The sequence below is a fragment of the Syzygium oleosum genome, unplaced genomic scaffold (assembly GCF_021117445.2).
Source record: "Syzygium oleosum isolate NSW1041296 unplaced genomic scaffold, Sole_v2.1 Sole_v2.04, whole genome shotgun sequence".
Lineage (NCBI taxonomy): Eukaryota > Viridiplantae > Streptophyta > Magnoliopsida > Myrtales > Myrtaceae > Syzygium > Syzygium oleosum.
The window spans coordinates 15,272,616-15,294,558 of record NW_026607488.1 but is presented as its reverse complement, the minus strand read 5'-3'; the positions used below and the strand labels follow the sequence as shown (position 1 = coordinate 15,294,558).

General features: G+C 37.2%; 1 protein-coding gene across 2 annotated transcripts in view; it reads left to right on the top strand.

Moving 5' to 3' along the window:
* LOC115687069 (calcium-transporting ATPase 10, plasma membrane-type-like) overlaps positions 1 to 21,943 on the top strand; it is a 38,491-nt gene that overhangs the window by 6,361 nt on the left and 10,187 nt on the right. The window contains exons 2-22 of one of the 2 annotated variants that reach the window (XM_056310552.1): positions 460 to 639; positions 1,941 to 2,057; positions 2,146 to 2,185; positions 5,028 to 5,134; positions 5,216 to 5,347; positions 5,489 to 5,578; positions 6,460 to 6,529; positions 8,525 to 8,595; positions 8,678 to 8,761; positions 8,841 to 8,918; positions 8,997 to 9,068; positions 9,901 to 9,984; positions 12,152 to 12,234; positions 12,366 to 12,474; positions 12,555 to 12,610; positions 16,282 to 16,324; positions 16,409 to 16,492; positions 17,759 to 17,896; positions 17,980 to 18,045; positions 18,170 to 18,268; positions 19,833 to 19,943. In XM_056310552.1, coding sequence (XP_056166527.1) covers positions 478 to 639; positions 1,941 to 2,057; positions 2,146 to 2,185; positions 5,028 to 5,134; positions 5,216 to 5,347; positions 5,489 to 5,578; positions 6,460 to 6,529; positions 8,525 to 8,595; positions 8,678 to 8,761; positions 8,841 to 8,918; positions 8,997 to 9,068; positions 9,901 to 9,984; positions 12,152 to 12,234; positions 12,366 to 12,474; positions 12,555 to 12,610; positions 16,282 to 16,324; positions 16,409 to 16,492; positions 17,759 to 17,896; positions 17,980 to 18,045; positions 18,170 to 18,268; positions 19,833 to 19,943 — 1,896 coding nt within the window. In that variant the 5' untranslated portion in view covers positions 460 to 477. Of the gene's footprint in view, positions 1 to 459; positions 640 to 1,940; positions 2,058 to 2,145; positions 2,186 to 2,774; positions 2,800 to 5,027; positions 5,135 to 5,215; positions 5,348 to 5,488; positions 5,579 to 6,459; positions 6,530 to 8,524; positions 8,596 to 8,677; positions 8,762 to 8,840; positions 8,919 to 8,996; positions 9,069 to 9,900; positions 9,985 to 12,151; positions 12,235 to 12,365; positions 12,475 to 12,554; positions 12,611 to 16,281; positions 16,325 to 16,408; positions 16,493 to 17,758; positions 17,897 to 17,979; positions 18,046 to 18,169; positions 18,269 to 19,832; positions 19,944 to 21,943 lie in introns of those variants that run through there. The other variant, XM_056310553.1, reaches the window with a different exon arrangement.

Sequence of the window (21,943 nt, the reverse complement as noted above, 5' to 3'; positions counted from 1 at the left end):
CGGCATTCACTCGAATTATTCTATGGAATTATATATGCACATCCAGAAATACATAAATAAGGTAAAATTGAAATCATAAAGTTAATTTTTATTTTTGCCCCAAAAAAGAAAAAAAGCATAATAGCCGATTAAAAAAAAAGAAAAAGAAAACTGTATTTGTTTTTTTTGTTTAAATTTCCTGAGGAAGTTGCCAAGAAACCCTAAGGGGGTGGTGGTGGGGGTCGTCGTCGTCTCCGCGTCGAAGCCTTTCCTCCATTTTTTACCTTTTCCTTACTGTCGAGTTCGAGCGAAGTGAGCTCTCTCTACTCCGCAACTTCTTCTTCTTCTTCTTCTTCCTTCTTCCTTCTTGAGTCGATTCGATTCTGCGATATGCGGTGGTGGTGCTTGTTGTGGTGTTGCTATGGTGGTGTGCTCGGCGACGCTGCGAGCTTCTGACGGTGCCATCTCTCCTGCGACAAGATTTCGTAACAGATTCCAATGGCCTATCGCTCCCGAGGCGGCTCCCCCTACCGGCGGCGCCGCGACCCGGAGGCTGGGGGCGGCGACTCCGGCGACTTCGGCGGCGGCGGCCCGTCCCTGGACCCGTTCGACATCACCAGCACGAAGAACGTTCCGGTCGATCGCCTCAAGCGCTGGCGGGTACGGCGTATCTCTCTCTCTCTCTCTCTCTCTCTCTCTCTCTCTCTCTCTGTGCATTCTGTGCCTTCGTAATTTGACTGCCGCAAAACCTGTTGTACTTCTTTGTTAGTGCCTGGGGGCAGGTGGGTCCTGATTTAAAGAATGTTGGGTGGCGGCTATGGAGACTTTTGGTGGATTTTTTAAAAGTAGAAGCGGATAGAAAACTAACTACCACCTGAGTGGGGGTTTCCAAACTTTTGCTGCTGCACGTTCTTTTTTTAGCTTTATTGATTTTAAGTTTAGGATGTGTTCAGGGGAGGTTATCAACTTGGGAGAAGCTAATTGGCTCATGTGTCATGAATGACTATTGTATGCTATTAATTTGCACCCTTTAAAAATCGCTTGGAACGACACGTCCTGTAGCCCCTAGCACATCGGAGCACAGCAAAGTACCATGGCTGACTGCGGTGCTAAGTCGCGAAGAAAGCGATATCAAAACATAAAAAATCGACTTCGAGCATGAAAGCGGTTGCCGTTAACCACACCGGGTTTAAATGTAGTCAGTGGCAACCGGGTTGACTCTAGTGTCGCACAGCAAAGGCCTTTTGGAAAAGATTAACCTGCCGATGTAGTGACTTCATTGATACCTTGAGCAGCTGAGGCGTATGCTTGCAGTGCCTTCTAGTTTTAATGTTTCTCTTTTTCTCAAATCTCATGACTATTTTGATTTTTGTTTAGTGTAGAACACTCGTGACCTTTGAAAAATATACTAAATCGACACATCACATCAAATGATATACACCTCTGTTTTTCATAATGCTTTGTAGTCTGAATAATATTTTTAAAGTTTTGGCTGGAAAATCAGTATGTTACTTTTTGCTTGAAAAGGACTTGACTAATTAACCAAATGTCTATGATATGCGCATATCCCATTATCTTATGTTCATTGGAATGTGATTGTGATTGATCAATTTATTTGGGAAAGGTAATTTTCCTTAATATTGATGTGTTAGTTAAAGCACACACGTGCATGTTGCACATGTCATGTCGTGTGATGAAATGTGATATGTGACGCCTGCTTTTTATGTGATCATTTATTTCTATCTGGCTTTCTTAAAATTTGTGAATGTGATATTATCCGTTGTTTTAACTGATTCTTCTTCACGAGCTTATTTTTATTCCTGAGGCTGATATTTTGATGCGTACCGTGTGATTTTTTTTTTTTTCTGGTTCCGCCTTTTTTTGGGCAATTCTTTTGTACTACACTCCTAATTTTCCATCAAGCAATTATTAAATGCAAATTGGTCGAATGTCTAATGCAGCAAGCGGCACTTGTTCTGAATGCCTCTCGCCGCTTTCGATACACCTTGGACTTGAAGAAGGAGGAAGAGAAAAAGCAAATGCTGAGGAAAATTAGAGCCAATGTTCAAGCCCTACGAGTATAAATTTCTCCATAAATGACTTTGATAGTTTTGTGCCGTTTCTGCGATGTAAGTAATAACTTGTAGTTTGTTTTCTTGGAATTAGGCTGCGCATCTCTTTCAAGCTGCTGGTGAACATGTTAATGGTACTTTCCTCCTTAACTTTTGCTTGAGTCATAGCAATTAGCTTGGAGTTGATGATAGATGTTAACAATTTTATAGGAGTTCATTGATATCTTCTTTTTATGAAGCAAATCGACTTCAATTCTTAAATAATCCACATCACTTCTGTTTTTTTTTTTTGTGGGACATTTGTTTTCTTTAGAATTAGGACTTTTGTCATCTTGCTAATATTGGTGCTTATCCCATGCTTGATTATTGACACGAGTTTTTTTTCTTCTTAGAGTGAGTTGTAGATTGAAATATAAGCCAAAAAGAAAGATTCATGGTTATGAGGTTCTAACAATGGTAAAATTTTTTTGGTTATTAGATTTTTTTTATGGCTTAAATCTTCTATGGTCAAGGATAGTCTTAATTTTGTTAGAATTTTAAAGGTTAACTGCTGCAAAGATTAACTTGTGAAGAGTAAATTCTTTAGATCTTAAGCTTTGCCTTTGGGGTATTCCAAGCATGCTTGAGAATGGAAATGCATAAGACGGTTTAAATGAAGAAAATTGCTTATATTTCATCATGCTTCATTCGTCGTGCCAAATATCGACTCTTCTGAGATCCTTCTAAGAAGCAATAGCAATCCTAGAAGGTACTCCATGTATAACTGATGGACTTTTGTTTGTATAGCAGACTTCTGGGCGATCAACAATGTCTATAAGCCTCCTATGTTAATAAGGACAAGAATCCTTGTTTTACCGTTTGATTTTGATATAAACATTAGGTCAAAATTTTGCACAGTTTGAAAGTACAGAGAGTTTTAGAGTTATTTCCATGTGCAGTGATCCCCTGTTGGTTTAGTGAGAAATCAATATGAACCTAGTGAGTCTTGAGAATCCTGTGTTGGATGTGCTTGAAAGATTTGTATTTTAAAGCTCTCTACTTTATTGAAGTCACATGGATATGGGCATCACTTAGACATGAATCTGTGGAGTTATATTGCCTTTATCTTTGTTAGATGGTGCTAATTGATGTTTAATTTGACCGAGTTATTTGTCAGATTGAACATCATTATATATGCTAATGTGTGCTAAAATCTCCTGAATTATGCTGCGGTTGTAGTACATCATGTAAATCTATTTAGACATATATACATTGTGGTAGTGAATCATGGTTTGTTAGGCGATATTTGGAATTATGGTAATTAGCACTCAATTTAATCAGTAAGTCTACGTCTAGACGTATATACATTGTGGGAGTGAATCATGGTTTGTTAGGTGATATTTGGAATTATGGTAATTATCACTCAATTTAATCAGTAAGTTTACGACTAGATTTTGTGACTTCCAATGGATCTTTGTCAAATACAATACTGGCTCTAGGTGAAAAAGCAGATTCTGATGAAGGAGAGCTTGAGTAGGCTAGCTGTTCAATTAATAAACTGAAGATTTTAGTCTTCTTGTGTGGGGTCAGAAGGAGAGACTTGAAAGGGTCATATAACACATTAATGGAGAGGCTAACTCCATATCTAGAGGATGAACAGAGAGATAGTGTTTGCTCTGTGTATATTCTTCAGTAGACGCAATTCCTCTAGCCTGTAGATTCTCTGGCAAATTAACCTCAACATCTCTGTTCTCATTATGATCTTGAGAAGCTGCTTATGAGAAATCATTTCTCTCCTGGTATCTCAAGGTCCTATCCCTCATCCAATGTGGCATTTTGTTCTCAACTTGACTAACTAGCTGAATGTGTGTAATTTATAGCTTTGGATTGCTTAAGTGTAATATCTGAGGCCTCAATTAATCAAACTGTAGTAGATTTTTGCCTGTTGATGTAAACAGCCGACCACATAGTAACTTAATAAGATTCTCATTGAACAGTGGGTCTTTGTTTGTGTATCGTATAGTTATTATTCTGCTCACTGGTTGTGTTCCAAAGCACAGTAATGGGAGGTGTTAATTGCCTGTTATGTTCCTCCTTTGAAGTTTGAGCTCCTCAGTAACTCAACCAATCTGGAATTTGAAGCTTTTATAATGTTTTGTTTAGTCAGGAAAAAGAAGCTTAGAGCTTTACAATGAATTACTTTAATTAACAGTCAGACTTCCTTGCCTTGTTCTTTTACTTTGACTGTATAAATGTTAAGTGTCACCCCATAATTGAGCTCTTGTTTTTTTTTTGATGTCTTGAGCCCCATATTTGCACTCCCTTGCTACCCTATAGTTGTTTTACTTTTGCCTATCAAAAGAAATGGTGAAGTAGTCACGTTATGAGCATTTGGAGTCGAGCTTTTCCTTTCTCAGTTTATGCTACTAGGAAACAGAAGGTGTCAAAATGAGCTGGGGCTAGTTATAGATGCGAGCTTTTAGGTTCTCATCCACTAGTTCCTGAAGTTGATATAAACCTGTGTTTGTGTGGTGGGAATGTCATTGGACTTATTGGAGAGGGGAATGCCTGAATGGTATCCTATCTGCTCTCACGCCCCTGCTCTTGCTAGCCACTCTGGTTTATTGTTCTTTCTGTTAAACAGCTTCTTAGTCTACCTTATTTATTTATTTATATAAAAGACATTTTGTTGGTTTCTCATTGTTGGTTTTCCTCCTACCTTACACTGGGACAATCTTTACAGTAATTTTCTTTCTTCTTCAGCTCTTTTTGAATGATATCCTTGGTCACCCTGCTTACCTCCCTTATCATTATTCCACAATTGGAGTCTTAATGATGTCAGCATGTAATATTGAGTGATATATCGCATCTTTTTCTTTTTGTTGCATAAGAACTAATTTACTTTTCCTTCCTTGTTTTGACAGCTGGAAGTATCTTATTTCACTCTTGCTCTTATGTTGCATGCTTTGTAATTGAACTCATGGGTGCTAATGGCAGGAACTGCAAAATCCCCAATACCAAGTGGTGATTTTGGAATCAGTCAAGACCAACTTGTTTCAATGACGAAAGATCATAATTATTCTGCATTTGAGGAATATGGGGGGGTAGATTTACTAAAAAAGTCATTTTCCTTTGGTTCGTGAATAATTAAATATCATTCTTAATGTTTTCTACATTTGCTGCAGGTTAAGGAGCTGTCAAACTTATTAAAAACAAACTTAGAGAAGGGTATTGGTGGCGATGATGCTGATTTACATGCACGGAGGAATGCATTTGGGTCAAACACGTATCCTCGTAAAAAAGGAAGAAGTTTTTGGGTAAGTAGTTCTGTATACGTACGTAGATATCTGAATGTACTATGTATCCACATGAAGTTGCTGAACCTTCTCATTGAAGATGGAAATTATGTGCTAATGGTTTGCTTCATTGATTTGTCCCCCAATTTTGGGTCTACTCAGATGTTCCTCTGGGAAGCTTGGCAAGACCTCACGCTGATTATATTAATCATTGCTGCAGTGGCTTCTCTGGTGCTGGGTATAAAGACAGAGGTAAGCTGGAGAAAACATATAAATTCAAACAATTGATGTCAAATTGCCTCTTCTGCTTAAAAGATGTTGTTATTACTGAAACAGTACGTGTATCTAGGTGTTGTGAGGACATATTTTGCATTTTATGAAAGAATCATGTTAATGAATATCCAGCGGACATTAGTTAAGAATACTGAACAGTAAGTGCATTGAAACTGCAAACTCTTCTGATTGTTTTTTTTTTTGGTCAAAAAATTCTTCTGATTGTTTGTTTGTTGAAATTTTGGAAAAATCCAAAAGTACTTATCTGCTTTCCCACTAAAAGACAAGTTATTATATATGAATCTATGTGTCAATGTTTGTATGTTGTGAAGGTTTCAAGTGTTTCATATTTAAGAAAAGTCAAAGTGAGCATGATTTGGATTAAGCAAATAGTAAAAAGAAAAAGTCAATCCAGGTAGATGGTAAATTTTGTTGTAGTTTCAAAGTTTGTGCTGCTAGCCTGCTATTAACAGAGTAAGACCTTGTCCTGTGATATGACTTTTGATTCTTTACCAAGCATGACCACAAGTCTTCACCAGGCCCGACAGTTCTTAACAATAGTGGAACTATCAGCTTTGTTGAAATTTTTCGTTTCTCGGAGGCTAAGTCAGCATGGATTTTTCTAATCTCAAAATTTCTGTCACATATAGTTGGTGTTTGTCATCATTTGAAAAGTAAATGACATTGTGCAAGATGAGTAATCAGTCTCCCCTGATGGCCCCACGGTGATTTGTCAGTTTATGCTTTTGATTGTTGCTCTCTTTTCCCCTATTGTTTGGAGAAGCCCCTGAAGTCTAATAAATTATATGTGCTATATGTGACGTTGAATTATTTGTTTTGTGCTTACAATTTTTATCTAGGGTATTAAAGAAGGATGGTATGACGGTGCGAGCATTACTTTTGCGGTTCTCCTTGTGATTATTGTTACCGGTATGAATTTTTCTGGTGTTTGTACTTGGTGTATACATCTATTTTCCCCATTATCTTCACATTTGCTAAAACTTGTTAATAATGTTTTGTGACAGCTCTATACTCTTTCATTTTGGGAAGTAGATATCTCGATTTTCATGGGCATCTGAATGATGATCATATGATATGGTACATTAGGTTTGTTACTAGGATCAGTAGGGCCAATATTGTTTTGGTGTTCGTTTTCCTTAGTGATTCTAATAGCCTTGTGAATTTATCTTACGAACTACTTCAAAGAAAAACGGAAAAAAAAAAGTCAGCTTAAAGCTTTTGGGATTGCTATGATCCTTGGTCCTTTTTCAAACAGTGGCTGGATTGGGCCGGAAGAGATGAATTGGGGGATGGAGGGAGGGAGGGTTGACAACTTGTGGATTTCCGCAGAGATTGAAAAGCCTAGATTGATTAACAGTACATCTGTAGTTGGTGAAAGGACTGGTGCTGAGCCAGGGTTGGCAGTGATAGATGTGGGAAATTGAGGTGTTTGGTCTTGTGATCGGATCTATCCAGGTTTATCTAGCTAGTAGTTTGAACCCAAATCTACTCCAAGTTTATGTGGTTTGATCCTAGCTATTTGATGCTAAAGTAAGATGCATATATACAGGCCACTAAAGTGAACATGGCCTCAGGGAGGTTCCATTGCGATTAAACTAATGCATATTTGAAAGAAAAGCAAGAAAATTGCTTATTATTTGCTTGTTTCCCTTGCTTTCTTGTACATGATGCTTAGAGTGATAATTTGCCAATGTTTTTAATATGTCAAAAAGCCTTTTTCTACTTTTGTGTCCAGGACTTGTTAACATGCGTCTAATTCTTGTCATGAACTTTTGAAATTATCTAGGACAATTGCCAACTATTAAAACTTAAAATCTCTCTAGCTTCGTGTCATGTTTTAATATGTGCCTCTAATCCTATGACAATTTTCTAGAGTTTTGTGGGATCTTTGCCAACTGTTCTAAAAAGTTTAAGCTATTTGATAAAGGCATCTTTAAAATTGAAAATGTTCCAACACTCCCTCTCATGCGTGGGCTTCTAACACTCCCTCTCATGCATGGGCGGAACTTCGGCCTACGATTGACGCATGAAAATATATAAATGGGGGGGCAAATAAGGGAGCTAAAAGATTTGAAGTTGTGATGTTTTGCTTTGATATCATGTGGGGTTTTGTTGGATTGCTATCAACCAATGTTGTTGAAAGCTCTAGGCACTCTAAGTGCTATGACTTTGCAATGCCTGCGGTGCTACGTGCTAATTTAGGTGCTTGACGTTTTAAAGATACAAGCTGGTTTATTGGGTAATACGGCTTTCTTTGTACTTTTGGTACTTAAAATATATATGTTGTCAGATTGTTAAATACATTTGAAACTATTGATTTACATGATGTCTGATAGTTAAATACATTTGAAGTGACGAGTTTTGTCTATGTATTTAATTTTTCTGGTATATCTTATCATTATCAGAATTTTTGGAGAGAGAGAGAGAGAGAGAGAGAGAGAGAGAGAGAGAGAGAGAGAGAGAGAGAGAGAGGTCAAAAAGTCTGCAACAATGCTGTCACATTTCCTATACTTTTATTAGAACATGGAGGAAAAGGTCAAAATTGAAAATCTTTAGTGGAAGGAATCTACTTTATGGAGGCGTTGCCTCAGAAGTGAAGCGCCACACCTTGAAACGATCTTCTAGGCAACTCCTAGGCAATGGCACTTTTCCTAAGACCAAGGCGAACCACTGAGCCAGTGCTTTGCCACCTCGCCTGAGCGCTTAGGCGAGTGCTTTTTGTAGTTGTTAGATGAAAGAATTGTTTAATATTTAGATATTCTGACAGAACCAATGATGGTTAGACTAAGTTCTGCTCTACTATACACTTGGAGTTTTTAATGAAAGTATTTGGCAGCCGAATGATATAAATAAAGTAGCAGTTGATCTAAAAGGATCTTTAATACCTTTGTGAATACTTTGCAGCTATAAGTGACTATAGACAGTCCCTTCAATTTCAGAACTTAAATGAAGAAAAAAGAAACATTCACATGGAGGTATGCTATTTACACTTAGTTTGATGTTTGTGAACATATACTTCTTTTCTCTTGGTTTCAATATGGCGGAACATAATTGTAGGTTGTCAGAGGTGGTCGAAGAGTTGAGGTGTCAATATATGATATAGTTGTTGGTGACATTATACCCCTTAATATTGGCAATCAGGTAAGCTGCTTCATCTTCTTTGAGATTTCTACTCAGTGTTTGATGTATTTCAACCTGATTTTCACTTGATCATCCTTAGGTACCCGCTGATGGAGTTTTGGTTTCTGGTCATTCTCTTGCAATCGATGAATCTAGCATGACTGGAGAGAGCAAAATTGTATGGCTTACTGCTGGTTTTCTGAGTGTTATATTATGCAATTTGATTAGTAATTTGTTGTTTTTTTTCTTTTTACAGGTTCATAAAGATTCGAGGCGTCCTTTTCTAATGTCTGGATGCAAAGTTGCTGATGGTAGTGGTATTATGCTGGTAAAATTAATACTTTCGCAGTTTCTTTTGTTTTCAGTTCTTCTTGGTCCAAATAAATTATTTCTGTGGCATCTTTGGAGTCTCATGTTAGTTGTTAAAGTGCATAATCAATACACCTCTGTAAAGTGAATTGGGTTAACTCCAGTTGCTCCCTTCACTTGCCTCTGTCATTGTAATAGTCTCCCATTATGCTCCCTCGTTGTTGACTGCCAATTCTTGAGATGCACCACAAACATCCATTTTAATTGGTGCTGTTGGCCGCAAAAATATTGTCATGCCCTTCCACTCTATTTGATGTTGAAACTTACAAATTATCTAGATACATTTGCCCTAAATTAAGTCTTGTTGATTGACTGACGATTTGTGCATTGTGTTTTAGGACATTCCCATAAATTTTTGCATCTGGATTTCCTTTCTTATGTTAATTAAAAGGTTTATGACTTATGATATCAAGAGTTCAAAACAATAGAATTTGGTAATTTGTTAAGTGCAACCGCAGTGGGAGTAAATATGAAAATTTAGTTAATCTCTAAGTCAAGTATTAGACTGTCCTTTCTGCTGTATTCTCTTGCATAGGCTTCCTAGGTGATATTTAATTGTACATGGCAATGGCTTTGGTCAAGTAAGATGCATTATTTTCCACAGGCAGCTTATTTCTTTGATGTAGCTTTAGCTGCACATGCTAGTGTTGAAGATGTTTCTCATAATTGCATATTGCGAAGTGTTTACTGAGCTTGAGAAAGTGATTTTTGTTTCTCATATGCACGGACACACGCACATGTTGTTCCCTTAATTAGAGTTCAGATTGCCTACAATATCTTCTTTCTTTTAGGTAACGAGCGTTGGAATTAATACTGAATGGGGGATGCTTATGGCCAGTATTTCAGAAGACACTGGAGAAGAGACACCCTTGCAGGTTCTTCTCTAATTTATCTTGAGTTTTTTTTTTTTCATTCTGTTCACTTTATGTGAACATGTCGATTGGTGAAGTAGTTTCTCTGTTTTTTCTCCAAGTTTTGTGTTGGCAAGCATTTAAAGTCTTGAAAGATAAATTGATAGGATTCAATAAATTGCTTTGATATTCTGAAAATTTGAAAGGTGTCTGTTTTAGTGAATAATGAGATTCTAGGATATATTGAAGTGCATTGGCTATAATGAGGCAGAGGCTGGGTTGGAGACGTGGCGGTGAAAACTTGACATGATGGATCGCAGTCAAGAAGACTAAGATTGGCTCCCTTATTTGACGTTTGAAGATCGGAGTTATGAAAGTGTGCTAGGCTGTGCTTAGAGAAGCTATTTTCAAATAATTTAAGTTTTTTCTTTTTGGAGAAAAATATGAATGCTTCTGTTATTGCATTGTTTCCGAATGTGGCAAGTGCTGAAGATTGGTATGATTCATAAATTGTTTATCTCTAGGGTTTTGGCTCATAATCTATACTGTTACCGCAAAGATCATTCCCCCTTTTGCAAGTTAAAAACGATTATTTTTTCTATCCAAATGCTTTATCCGTGGGGGATATATTGAGGATGCCATTGATAATGAGTGCTTGGGTACTGTGTAGCTGGATCAAGGCTAGTATTCTTGGAATTATTCACTTATCATATTTACAAAAGGATTATTTGCTATGAGTGCTTGGGTACATTGTAGCAGGATCAGGTTCTGGAATACTTGCTGGTATCTTTTGTAATATCCGGGGTTCACCTTTTCCTTTATCATTGTCGAGAAAATTCTTAATAAGATCTGAAAGCAGTAGAAATGAGATACTTGACTGGTTTAAGATTGAACTGAGTGATATCAGCCTTGTTCAAATTCTTATCTCTAATTTGCTGGTGATGGAAGGTGATCAACTAAGATATTTAAGATGCTAGTTTGGGTTGAGAGTGCATCATCTAATCGTCCTTTAGTTCTCTTTATATTCTTTTTCCATCTTTAGTTGCACAAAAGCGGGAGAGTTATAGACCTTCTATGGGAAGATAATAGTGAAATCAGTAAGTTTCGTTTGGTTAACTGGCATGCTATCGACGATCATGTGCAGAAAGATGGATTTAAGAAGTCTTAACAGAGATTTTGCAAATTGTTATGTAACTACCTGGTGAAGTATAAGCTTGTGAAAAGCAGCTTTTATTTGAAAGTAGATACAGTGGTTGGCTTACTTTGAAAAACTCATTATTGTCATGGGATAAGGCTCTGGAAATGGAAGTGAAAGCTGTGGAATGATTTTTGTAATGGCTCTTTTCTCAAGTTGGACTTGGCAATGGAGTTAGATTTTAGCACGATATTTGGTCTGGTGGACTCTTTTCCAATTTTGTTCCTTTAGAAACTGTGATGCCATGAGTGAATGGTAAATTACTCTGCTCTCTTACATTTACAAGGGAAGCTCATTATCGGTAATTGGAACGAATCTAACTACTTATCAGTAGACTTTATCGGTGTCAATGACCAATAGACAGATCTTTTGATTGACTGTGGATTCTTTCTATCATCAATGGGCTCTCTTTTGGCTTTTGCTCTTCTTGTAAATGGATTGACAGTCCCTTGGTGTCTCACAGAGATTTTATTTTTACTTGTTAAAAGACAACCTAATGTTTGATAGGGCATTTAACTTGGTACAGCCCTTCACCATGAAATCTTATTTACATTGCCCTAGAAGAAGGTATTACCTGTAAATTTGTATGGAAATATTTTGGAGGTAGTGCTGGAACCATGGTTGCTTTCTTCACGAGGACATCATCTAGGGAAAGAAGTTTATGGAAAGAGTTTAGTTTGTCATCATGGATTGGTCTGTTATATTATGGAGGCAGGGGAAACAGGTGAATATAAGCGTTGTCCGACAGATTAATGGAAAACTTAGGAGCTGCACTCTATCACAGCATTATATGGAATATATGGCTAGATAGTAATAGGAGAGGGTTTATGTGTGAGATCCATCCAGTCAAAGAGTGAAGAGGAGATTGATTGTGACTGGGTTCCATATTCGGTCTGATATAATTTTTGTGCTTGTCTATGAGCATATGCTTATATGTGTTTTGGCTCAATCATGTCCTTTACTTGACACTGAATAAGGTTGGCTATTCATGAATAGGTACGCTTAAATGGGGTCGCTACGTTTATTGGGATTGTTGGGCTGACTGTAGCTGTAGCAGTTTTGATTGTACTTTTGGCAAGGCAAGTACCATTTAGTTGATGATCGTTCTTTGAAAGAATAAATAGTCTCTCTCTCTCTCTCTCTCTCTCTCTCAGCATGCATACTCAAGTGAGATGGAATTCATTTGGGTTGTCAAACTGTATATGTGCAGATACTTTACTGGCCATACAAAAAATTCAGATGGCAGTCGTCAGTTTACGGCAGGGAAAACTAGTGTTAGTAATGCCGTAGATGGAGCCATCAAAATTTTCACAATTGCTGTAGGTTCATTCTTCTTCTGCATTTGTGCAACCAAATTTTCCTTTCTTTTTCCTTGTCATAACTGACAATGGAATGCCAGGTCACAATTGTGGTGGTTGCAGTGCCTGAAGGGCTTCCTTTAGCTGTTACACTGACGTAAGCACTTTCAACCAAACTTGTTTCTTCTGGGTTCATTTACTTAAAAATTGTACTCTATATAGTTAATGAGGACTATACTGCTAGATTATTTATCTTTTCATTTTGTATATTATAACTCGGAATTGGTGCGCAAGGACCAAGTTGGTCATGTTTGCATTCCTTGTCACGGACCCCATAGAGCCGTGTCAGCCATGCCCCTTGAGTGATAGACTTGACTTCTATTGTTGCAATCTTGTGGATTGGCCAAGTATTTCGGAAGAAAGAAGAAGAGAATAAGTTGTGGCAGTAAACTTGTCTCCATTTTTTTTCTTTTTCAGTTTTCATTTTCAATTTGTTTGGACTGACTTTCCTTTGAACTTTGAACTTTGTTCTTTTCCACATATTGTGATCTCATAGTATGACTTTCTTTTAATATGAAATCTCTAAATCCATTCAGAATATACGAATTATATATAATTTCTTTTCATAATTTCCTGAAACTTCTTTATTTATTTTTTGTTTTCAAAGTTTTCGAGGGGAAATTGGAAGTAAAAGGTAGAAGTCCTAATAAATGGACCCATATCATTCCTTGTAAGAAGAGCTCCTCAACCATTCGGTTTCCTTTTAGCCCTTTGAGCTATTTTCTCCGAGTCTAGAGAACAAGATGCTGAACTCTCTCTTAGCTGGAACTATATAACACGCTGGCTTAAAGGGAAGGACCAAAATTGCTTAGTTTTTGTTCGAATGTCTTGTTCACAACAGTTGCCAGGTCAATGAGGAATTGATCTATAACAGACCATATTTGGGGTCTGTTTGGTAACATTTCTGTTTTTGTGTTCTCCGGAATAGAAAAAGAACAGAAATTTGATTGGTAACGTCAGTTAGGGCAACTTTTTTGTTTCTCTGATTTTTTGGTCTTTTGTTTCTCGGAATAGAAAAAGAATCTAAATCCGTTTGGTCAGTTAATTTTTCTATTTCTCGGAATAGAAAAGTAGCGGGGAATAGATTGGGAGCAGAAATAAGAAGTAAAAAACAAAACTACTTTTCTGTTGCCGGGAACAAAAGGGAAACACTAGAGAAACAAGATAAACCCCAATACCCAAACACTAAAATCCTAAACCCGAAATACTAAAACCGTAAACCCCAAAACCCAAAATCCAAAATCCTAAACTCCAAACTACAAAACCTAAAACCCGAATCCCTAAAACCCCCAAACCCAAACCCTAAAACACCAAACCCAAAACCCGAAATACTAAATCCTAAACTCTAAACCTGAAACCCTAGAACTTAAACACTAAAATCATAAACCCCAAACCCTAAACCTTAAACCCAAAACCATAAAACCCAAACCCTAAACCCCAAATCGGAAACTTTAAAACCCAAAAATCAAAACCCTAAAACTCAAAACCCTAAAACCCCAAACACTAAAACCTAAACCTCAAACCCTAAACCTTAAAACCTAAACTCTAAACCCCAAAACCCCAAACCTAAAACCCTAACCCTAAACACCTAAACCCTAAACTGCGATTTCCTTGACCACCATATGGTATTTTCTTTGTCTATAAGGAGTAATTTTCTTTATGATTGTGTTAAGGTCATCTAATTTTATATCATAATATATTTTAATTCTATTTTTTGTCCAGTTTTATTCAAACATGAATTGTTAAGTCTCCACCGACATTTTTATAATTAAATGAAAAAATTAGGAGTAGAAATTTTTAAGGTCATACCAAACACATTTCTGTTCTTTATCTATTCCAGGAATAAAAATTGTGCAGTTACCAAACGCGTTTTTCTGCTTAGAAACTCATCCAGGGAATAGAAATGGAAAAAACTATTTCTCTGCAAAAATTATTCTCGGGAACAGAAATGTTAACTAAACAGACCTTTAATTTTTCTATTCCATGGAATGAAAAAGTGGCCAGGGAATAGATTTGGAATAGAAACAAGAAGTAAAAAAAATCTTCTTTCTATTCCCGGGAACAAAAAGAGAAAAAATAGAGAACCAAGATCAGGTCTCTTTCTTTCAAAAGTTATTTTCATGCTAAACCGTAAACCCCAAACCCTAAAACTCTAAACCCCAAAACCGTAAACCTCAATACCCAAACCTTAAACACTAAAACCCCAAACCCATAAACTCCAAACCCCAAACCCTAATCCCATAAATCCCAAACCCTAAACTCCAAACCTCGAAACCCGAAACCCTAACCCTAAACCTTAAACTGCAATTTTCTCGACCACCACTCGATATTTGCTTTTTTTCTTATGATTGTATTAAGGTCGTCCAATTCTATATTATAATATATTCTTATTCTATTTCTAGTCCAATTTTGTGCAAACATTAATTGTTAAGTCTCCACTGACATTTTTATAATTAAATTAAAAAATTTGGAGTAGAAATTTTTAGGGCCGTACCAAATGGATTTATGTTCTTTTTCTATTTTGGGAATAGAAATTTTGTGCAGTTGCCAAACGTGTTCTTTTGCTCAGAAACTCATTTGGGGAATAGAAATATAAAAAACTATTTCTGATCATTAATTATTTCCAGTAACAAAAACGTTACCAAACATACCCTTGATGGCTTACTCGGCACATATCTTTGTTTTTTTTAATTCTTGGAAAGAGGAAGAGAGGCTTTACGAATACGCATTATTGCTCTACACTTTATGAAGTCGTTTGTGAGTTCTAGGTGCTCCATATATTTCCTTATTTTCTCATTTGTCTTTTTGGATATTTTCATGCTCACTTTAACCCCAAGGTGTGTTTACATTTGAAATTTGCAACGCAATGATATAAGCTGATGTATAGGTATGTATTTCTGCACGACTGTAGGGATCAGAGTTTACCCTTTAGATATATTGGGAAGACAAATTAACATAATGTTAATATCTATCATCCACAATATTGACAACCTTATCTTAACTTACGTACTTTTGAATTTAAAAACTGATTGTGATACAGTTATACTACGGAGAGTTGCTTAATTTTCATTAGAGAATTGAAAATATAGCAATTCTGATGATGACATTCCTTTAAGTGTTCTTTAGGACTGTTTAGTTCCTTAAGAACAATGCTTAGAGAGATGGTGCGAACTTTGCAATTTAGTTTTACTCTTCTTTGATAACCTTGATTTGTTGTTAAAAGTACCTGTGAGGAAGTCAAAGTTAGATAGACATATTTAAATATAGAAATGCTGTGTTTTGATTTAAATTCACCGTATACAAACTTGTGCAGTAAATTTTTATGAGGAACTTTCTAATTTTGGACGCTATAGTATATTTGTAGGGATATGGACTTAATTGTAATTTCTTAATTATATGGAAATTCTATACATGTATACATAGAAAGGGATGAAATTTTTGGAGAATTTCTGTCAATTAAGAAAGAAGACATGAATATGTCATTGGATGGCTAAACCGTGAGTTGATTTTTTTAAAGATACTTATGGTTAATTTCAGGAATAAGTGAAATAACGTCCCCTTAATTGTCTTCATTTGTATCCCTAAGCTAAGTCCACTTGTCCTATTGACAAACATGCATGCCTGGATCTGACTAACGATCTCAATCTGTGCTTGCTTGCGTGATGGTGATGGCACTATATGATCTCCTTGTGCAATAACTATTAGATTCGGATGATCATGATGTGCATTTTACTCCATTTTTCATATATTCTTTCCCCTACATTGCAGACTTGCTTACTCAATGAGGAAAATGATGGCGGACAAGGCATTGGTACAAATTTTTGAAAAATTGAACGTGCCTTATGGAATATCATTTGCAAAAATGGAATGAGGTCTAGAAGTAGTAAACTTGCAGGTGCGAAGACTTTCAGCTTGTGAGACTATGGGATCGGCCACAACCATATGTAGTGACAAGACTGGTACCTTGACTTTGAACCAGGTGCATTCTTGTTCATATTCTTGGTGATCTGTGATGGGGATGTGTTTTGAGTGATAATAGAAATTTTGTTTGATAATGATCACCACCGAGGCCTAAAGGAAGCCAAGGATAAAAGAGTTCGGATAGGAGAAGTTTACCACCAAGGCCTAAAGTAAACCCACGAACCATGGATAAATGACTTCTTGGTTCACCACCCAAGAAATTTGGATAAAGAGCCAAAATAAGAAATTTGCTCATTTGAGGAAAATCTCGTGTACATTCAAATGCAAGTCTTGTCTGTTTGCAAATGAGATTACACCTCTATTCATAGAAGGATTCTGCTAAGAAAAAGAAAACGACTCTTGGAATCCTAGAAAGAAGTGACTCTTGGAGTATTTACATGATTAAGACTGATATCGAAATAAAGACTCATAAAAACTAGGAGAAAATGCATTTATTTAAGATCAAATGCATGTATCCGATATTATACTCCATCCAAATTCATCCACCAGCCTTGGAAGCCTAATAGCCACCTTAGAAGATCAACAAACAGCCATGGAAATCAACCAGAACAGCCTTCAATAGTTTGTCAACTAGCAGTTTCAAAGTAGACAAGAAATTTGTAAATCGACATCTTCAAACTTGGACCCATTGAATTACGTTGTGGCCGAAATTTGTTTTATCTAGCATGAGTAATGAATGAGCGAGGCCAATCGATGAATTCGGAGTTGGGCTTGAGAATTATTCCATCGAATCCGATGCTCCTGCATCACTTGGTTTCATTTGTAATGTTAAAATCTAAGATTTTAATTGGAGATATTATCTGGTAAGCATCAAACAATGATTCCTTTTCCCCTTTGTGGTGCAACTTCTTAAAACTTAGTGCCTGTTAGTTTATACTTTTTAAAAAGAGAAAAGCGACTTATTGCTTGCCTGTCAAAACTAAAGATATTATCTGGATTGCAAAAATTATGAAAAAATTATATGTGAAAATCTACGTGTCAAGGCTTGTATATTGCAGAAGTTTTATGGTGTTTTAGCTAATAAAAGGTCAGGGTATGGTCTAAATATTTAGATTAAGCACACAATAAAAAGTAAAAGTCTATTTAGACACGACCTTTCGCTTTGTAATAACTGATTGCATTTGGATCATTTCCTTTCCCAAATTTCATAGGTTTCAAGATTGAGATTTTTGAAGCAAGCCTAATCTTTCTCAACTAATTTATTAAATTCTACATTTGTTGTCAAGAAGGTTTTGTTTGATGATGGTCCTTCATTATCTGACAGATGACAGTGGTTGAAGCTTATGTTGGTGGGGAGAAAATGGACTCTGCTAATAGCAGTTCACAGCTACCCACAACAATTGTTTCATTACTCACTGAAAGTATTGCTCAGAATACCAATGGCAGTGTTTTCACCCCTGTGGTATGTCTAACAGTCTTAACGTATCAGAGGCAGGGTATTTGACATTAGAGGCATGGTTATCATCTGTTTTCTGACATCTGTAGGGTGGGGAAGATGTTGAGGTTTCTGGCTCACCGACGGAGAAGGCCATCCTCCATTGGGGACTTAAGGTTTTCGATCTCAACTTAAATATGCTACATCTGCAACTCCTCCTGCCCTGAGCTTCATTTCAATAACCTTTTGTAGGTTAGATTCTGATGTTTAAACTGACTTTTATTGTTTTCTTGTTGGTAGCTTGGGATGAACTTTGAAGCGATCCGAATGGAGTCCTCAATAATTCATGTTTTTCCATTTAATTCTGAGAAGAAACGAGGGGGTGTCGCATTAAAGCTGGTAATCTGTTGATTCATCTTTTATCTGCCATGGCGATGTGCATGCTAATTTGTTTTTCTTGACATGTGTAAGGTAATAATACTTGTGCTTCTTTAGTCGCATGAAATAGTGTTAAAGGTTGCTTGAAAGGTATTACTAAATACTAATGCTTTTTAAAACAGAATCAGTCATTCAATTCAGAGAGAATACTGTTGTCTTCTGGCATGATGTGGCTGTAGCACAACCCACTATGACAGCTGCTTAAGTCAAGTATTAGTGACCTCCAGCTGAACTGGAAAAGCGACGTAAGCCACTAGAATTTGAAACAATAGATTCAAGTATGGGCAGACAACTAGAGGAGGCCAAGTTTTTCTCGATAGCTTGACTCATGCCTCTAATATGTCTTTGTATGACTAGGAGGCTTCCTGGTCAAGCATCCTCACTTTGGATAATCTGCAGAAGAGAGGGATGGTTCTGGTCAACAGATTTGTGGCCTTTGCAAGGAGGAAGCAATGACTGTGAATAACTTGTTTCTTCACTGTTCTTGTACAGTGAATTTTTGAACATCATCATCGTGATGACAGGGACCTATTGGGTCAATGCAGGAAGTTCTAAGTAGAGTTAAAGTCTTGTGAAAGCATTAGAGAAAGGATGAAACCCATCCATATCCTACCTTCACTATGTTTTGGTTAGTTCAGAGGGAGAGAAACCAGAGTCTGTAGTGCAGAGGGTGGAAAACCACATTTTACCATTGGCTTTTGCACTATGATATCAATTGCATCAACTCAACTATGAACTTCATAGTTGATGCAATTGATATTATAATGTTAGTGGATGCACTTGCATGTATGTGATTTTTGTGTGGGGAAGTAATTCCCTTCCATTTAAATGAAATGTTATTTTATTGATTGAAAATTGGAACTTGATTGTCATGAATCATTTATTGTCATGAATCATTTTAACAAGGTACCCAAGCAACTATGTCGAGATGAGAATATTTTGCATTCATTGATCACCAGTAGAAGTCCAATAACAATTATTGCCATAGCCCCAGAATCTTGTTTTACATCCAAAGAAGTCCCTCTGATCTTGTTGTACATTCTGCTAGCTTAATGGATGTAAATTAAGTTGAGAGTATTCCGAAAAAAGTTACTTCGCCTGCCCAATGATGAGAGCTGACTTTGTACTTCCAATGTGTGGAAGGTTCTCTTCCCAATCATGTCGCTGATCATTTTGTGTGTGCTGAAAGATTTTGTTCACTTTGGTTAACACTCTAGTCATTGAGATGGGTGTTTTTCCTTTTCTAATCATTACAAGTCCTGTTTAATGCTTCTGGTTGATAATTCTGTCTTCTCTTGTCCTTATTTTGCTTTGCTTAGATCTAACAGAGCTCAGGGTTCTCTTTGACCACCTCATGCCTTATATCTAGAAGAATGATTGCAATCTCTCTACATATTTCGCTTTAAGCCTTTTTCTCCTGTTATGTTCCGAGGATACTTTTCTGCAGAGTCAGAATGTTGCATCATGACATGGTTGCGCAGTTTAATGTACGATTAAGTGGTTTTACGATATATTGTATGCACAGACAAACTCGGAGGTTCATGTACACTGGAAAGGAGCTGCTGAAATAGTCTTGTCCTCATGTACCCGATACATGGATTTGAATGATCAGGTGGCTGCATTGGATGAAATAAAGGTATGTGACATTAAGCCTTTATGCCATGGATGTCTTTCAGCATTTGTTGAATAATAACTGCTGTTTCCCTGTTTGCATACTTTAACTAGACACACACGCTGACTTGTGTGTTGCATAGGATCCTTACTTTTGACTACTAATAATCCAATCTTGGTGTTGAGGTATAATTAGTGATGTTAGGAATTAGCTGTTAGGTTAGTATTATACAAGGCAATTAGGGTTTTGTGACGTCTCTGAATGCTCTATAAATAGAAGCTCTTATGTAATGTTTCAGCCACCATTTAGTGAAGATGTAGTCTTTACTCTTTAGAGTATTCTCTCTCCTCTCTTGTGGTTCCTAGAAAGGTGCATGGTATCAGAGCTAGGCAAGAGTGAGAAGATTCCAACCAGATCCTAAATCCTTTGCTAGCCAAACACAATGGAAGAAATAATTACCCTAGTTTCTCTTCTCAGTAATCAATACCACTTCAATCCTTGTTGGTTTCTTTATCATAAGTCCTGCTAGAGCGTGATCAGTCATGTTGAGTTCAGCCTGGGGGGACAACCCCTGTTGTCAATGAGCTCCTCTGTCATCCTTTAATCATTGTTCAGTACCATAATTATAGCTTCAGCCTCGAGTTTCCTGGTCCATGGTTTTATTCTCAATTTCTTGACATCCTCCCTCGAGTTCCTTTTTGCTTGTCGTAGGGTCCTCACTGTTCAATTGTTATTCCTTGTCACCTTCATGTTGATAGTCTCCACAGACCTTTTGTTGTTGGGTCATCTCATCAGATCTTGTAGCTGGTATTTTTTCTGCTGGTGACATCTGTCACAGTCGTCACAAGTCAAACTCTGGTCTTGTCTTTCTGTTCGTCTCCTTGTCTGCCTCGCTGCAATGTCTGTCAGCTGCTCGCTGGCAATGTTTTTCTGTTGCTGTCTCGGTTGGCCTCTCACCGTTCACTGCTGTTGCCTTCGCCTTTGTTGTGAATAATTGCCATGTCTAGCGTTTCTCCGTGGTTGGCTGCTTCATCAATCTCAATTACTGTTCGTCCAGTCCTGACCATCAGTCTCAGATGAGCTGTGTTGCGGTTGTCTATTATTGAGCATGTCCGTCATGATCGTATCTTTGAGCTATCCGAGGTTGCCATTGATCCTCTCCTCTATCGGTGTCTTGTCTCTCTATCCTCTGAGTCACTAGTCTGAGCATATTGTCTGATGGTAGGGTTAACTACTCTCTAACCTTCATCTTCGCAATCCTGCTCCATTCCCCCCATCCCCTAAAAAATAAGTTGCAATGTTTCCTCTACGAGAATTGATCTTCAGTAAAGTCCCCCAATTTTGTTTTGTGGCTCTGAACAATGGCTACTGTGGACCTTATCCAATCTGAGACTCCACGTCTATTTTCAGCATTATTGAACGAGTGAAGTTGCCGTCAAGTTTCTACTTTCTAGGCAACCTTGAGGGTGGGAGTCAAACAGACCATTGTGCTGCTAGAGTCGATGCTATGTCGTTTTATTTGCTAGATTTCATGGTATCAAGTTCTCACAATGCTAGCAGGGTTATCAGAAATTATAGGGTGTCGGCTTTTGTTCGTCTGGTGTTCCCTTAGCTAAAATTCAGTTCTAATGTTGGTAATATGCAGTTTATCATGTAAGATCCGGCTTACACCCTTTCTTTGTTAAATCCAGTATGATCTGACCACATCTAGTGATCTACATAAGGTTTGCATACATAATTTGTTGTCAAAGAGCGAAACCCTACAAAAGAAGAATGTTGCACCTATTATTATTGTTGTTTGTGCTGGGCACTTTTTGTCTTTTTAGTGGCAAGCTGGATGTGCTCAGGTTGCTCGAGAGTGTTGCATCGTAATTAGCGATGTTAGGAATTAGTTGTTAATTATCATTAAATAAGGTTATTAGGGTTTGGTGTGTCTCTCAATGCATTAGAAATAGAGCTCTCATGTGATTTTACAGTAAGCCATTAGTTAAAATGTAGTCCCTTGTTTATTTCTCTCTCCTTCT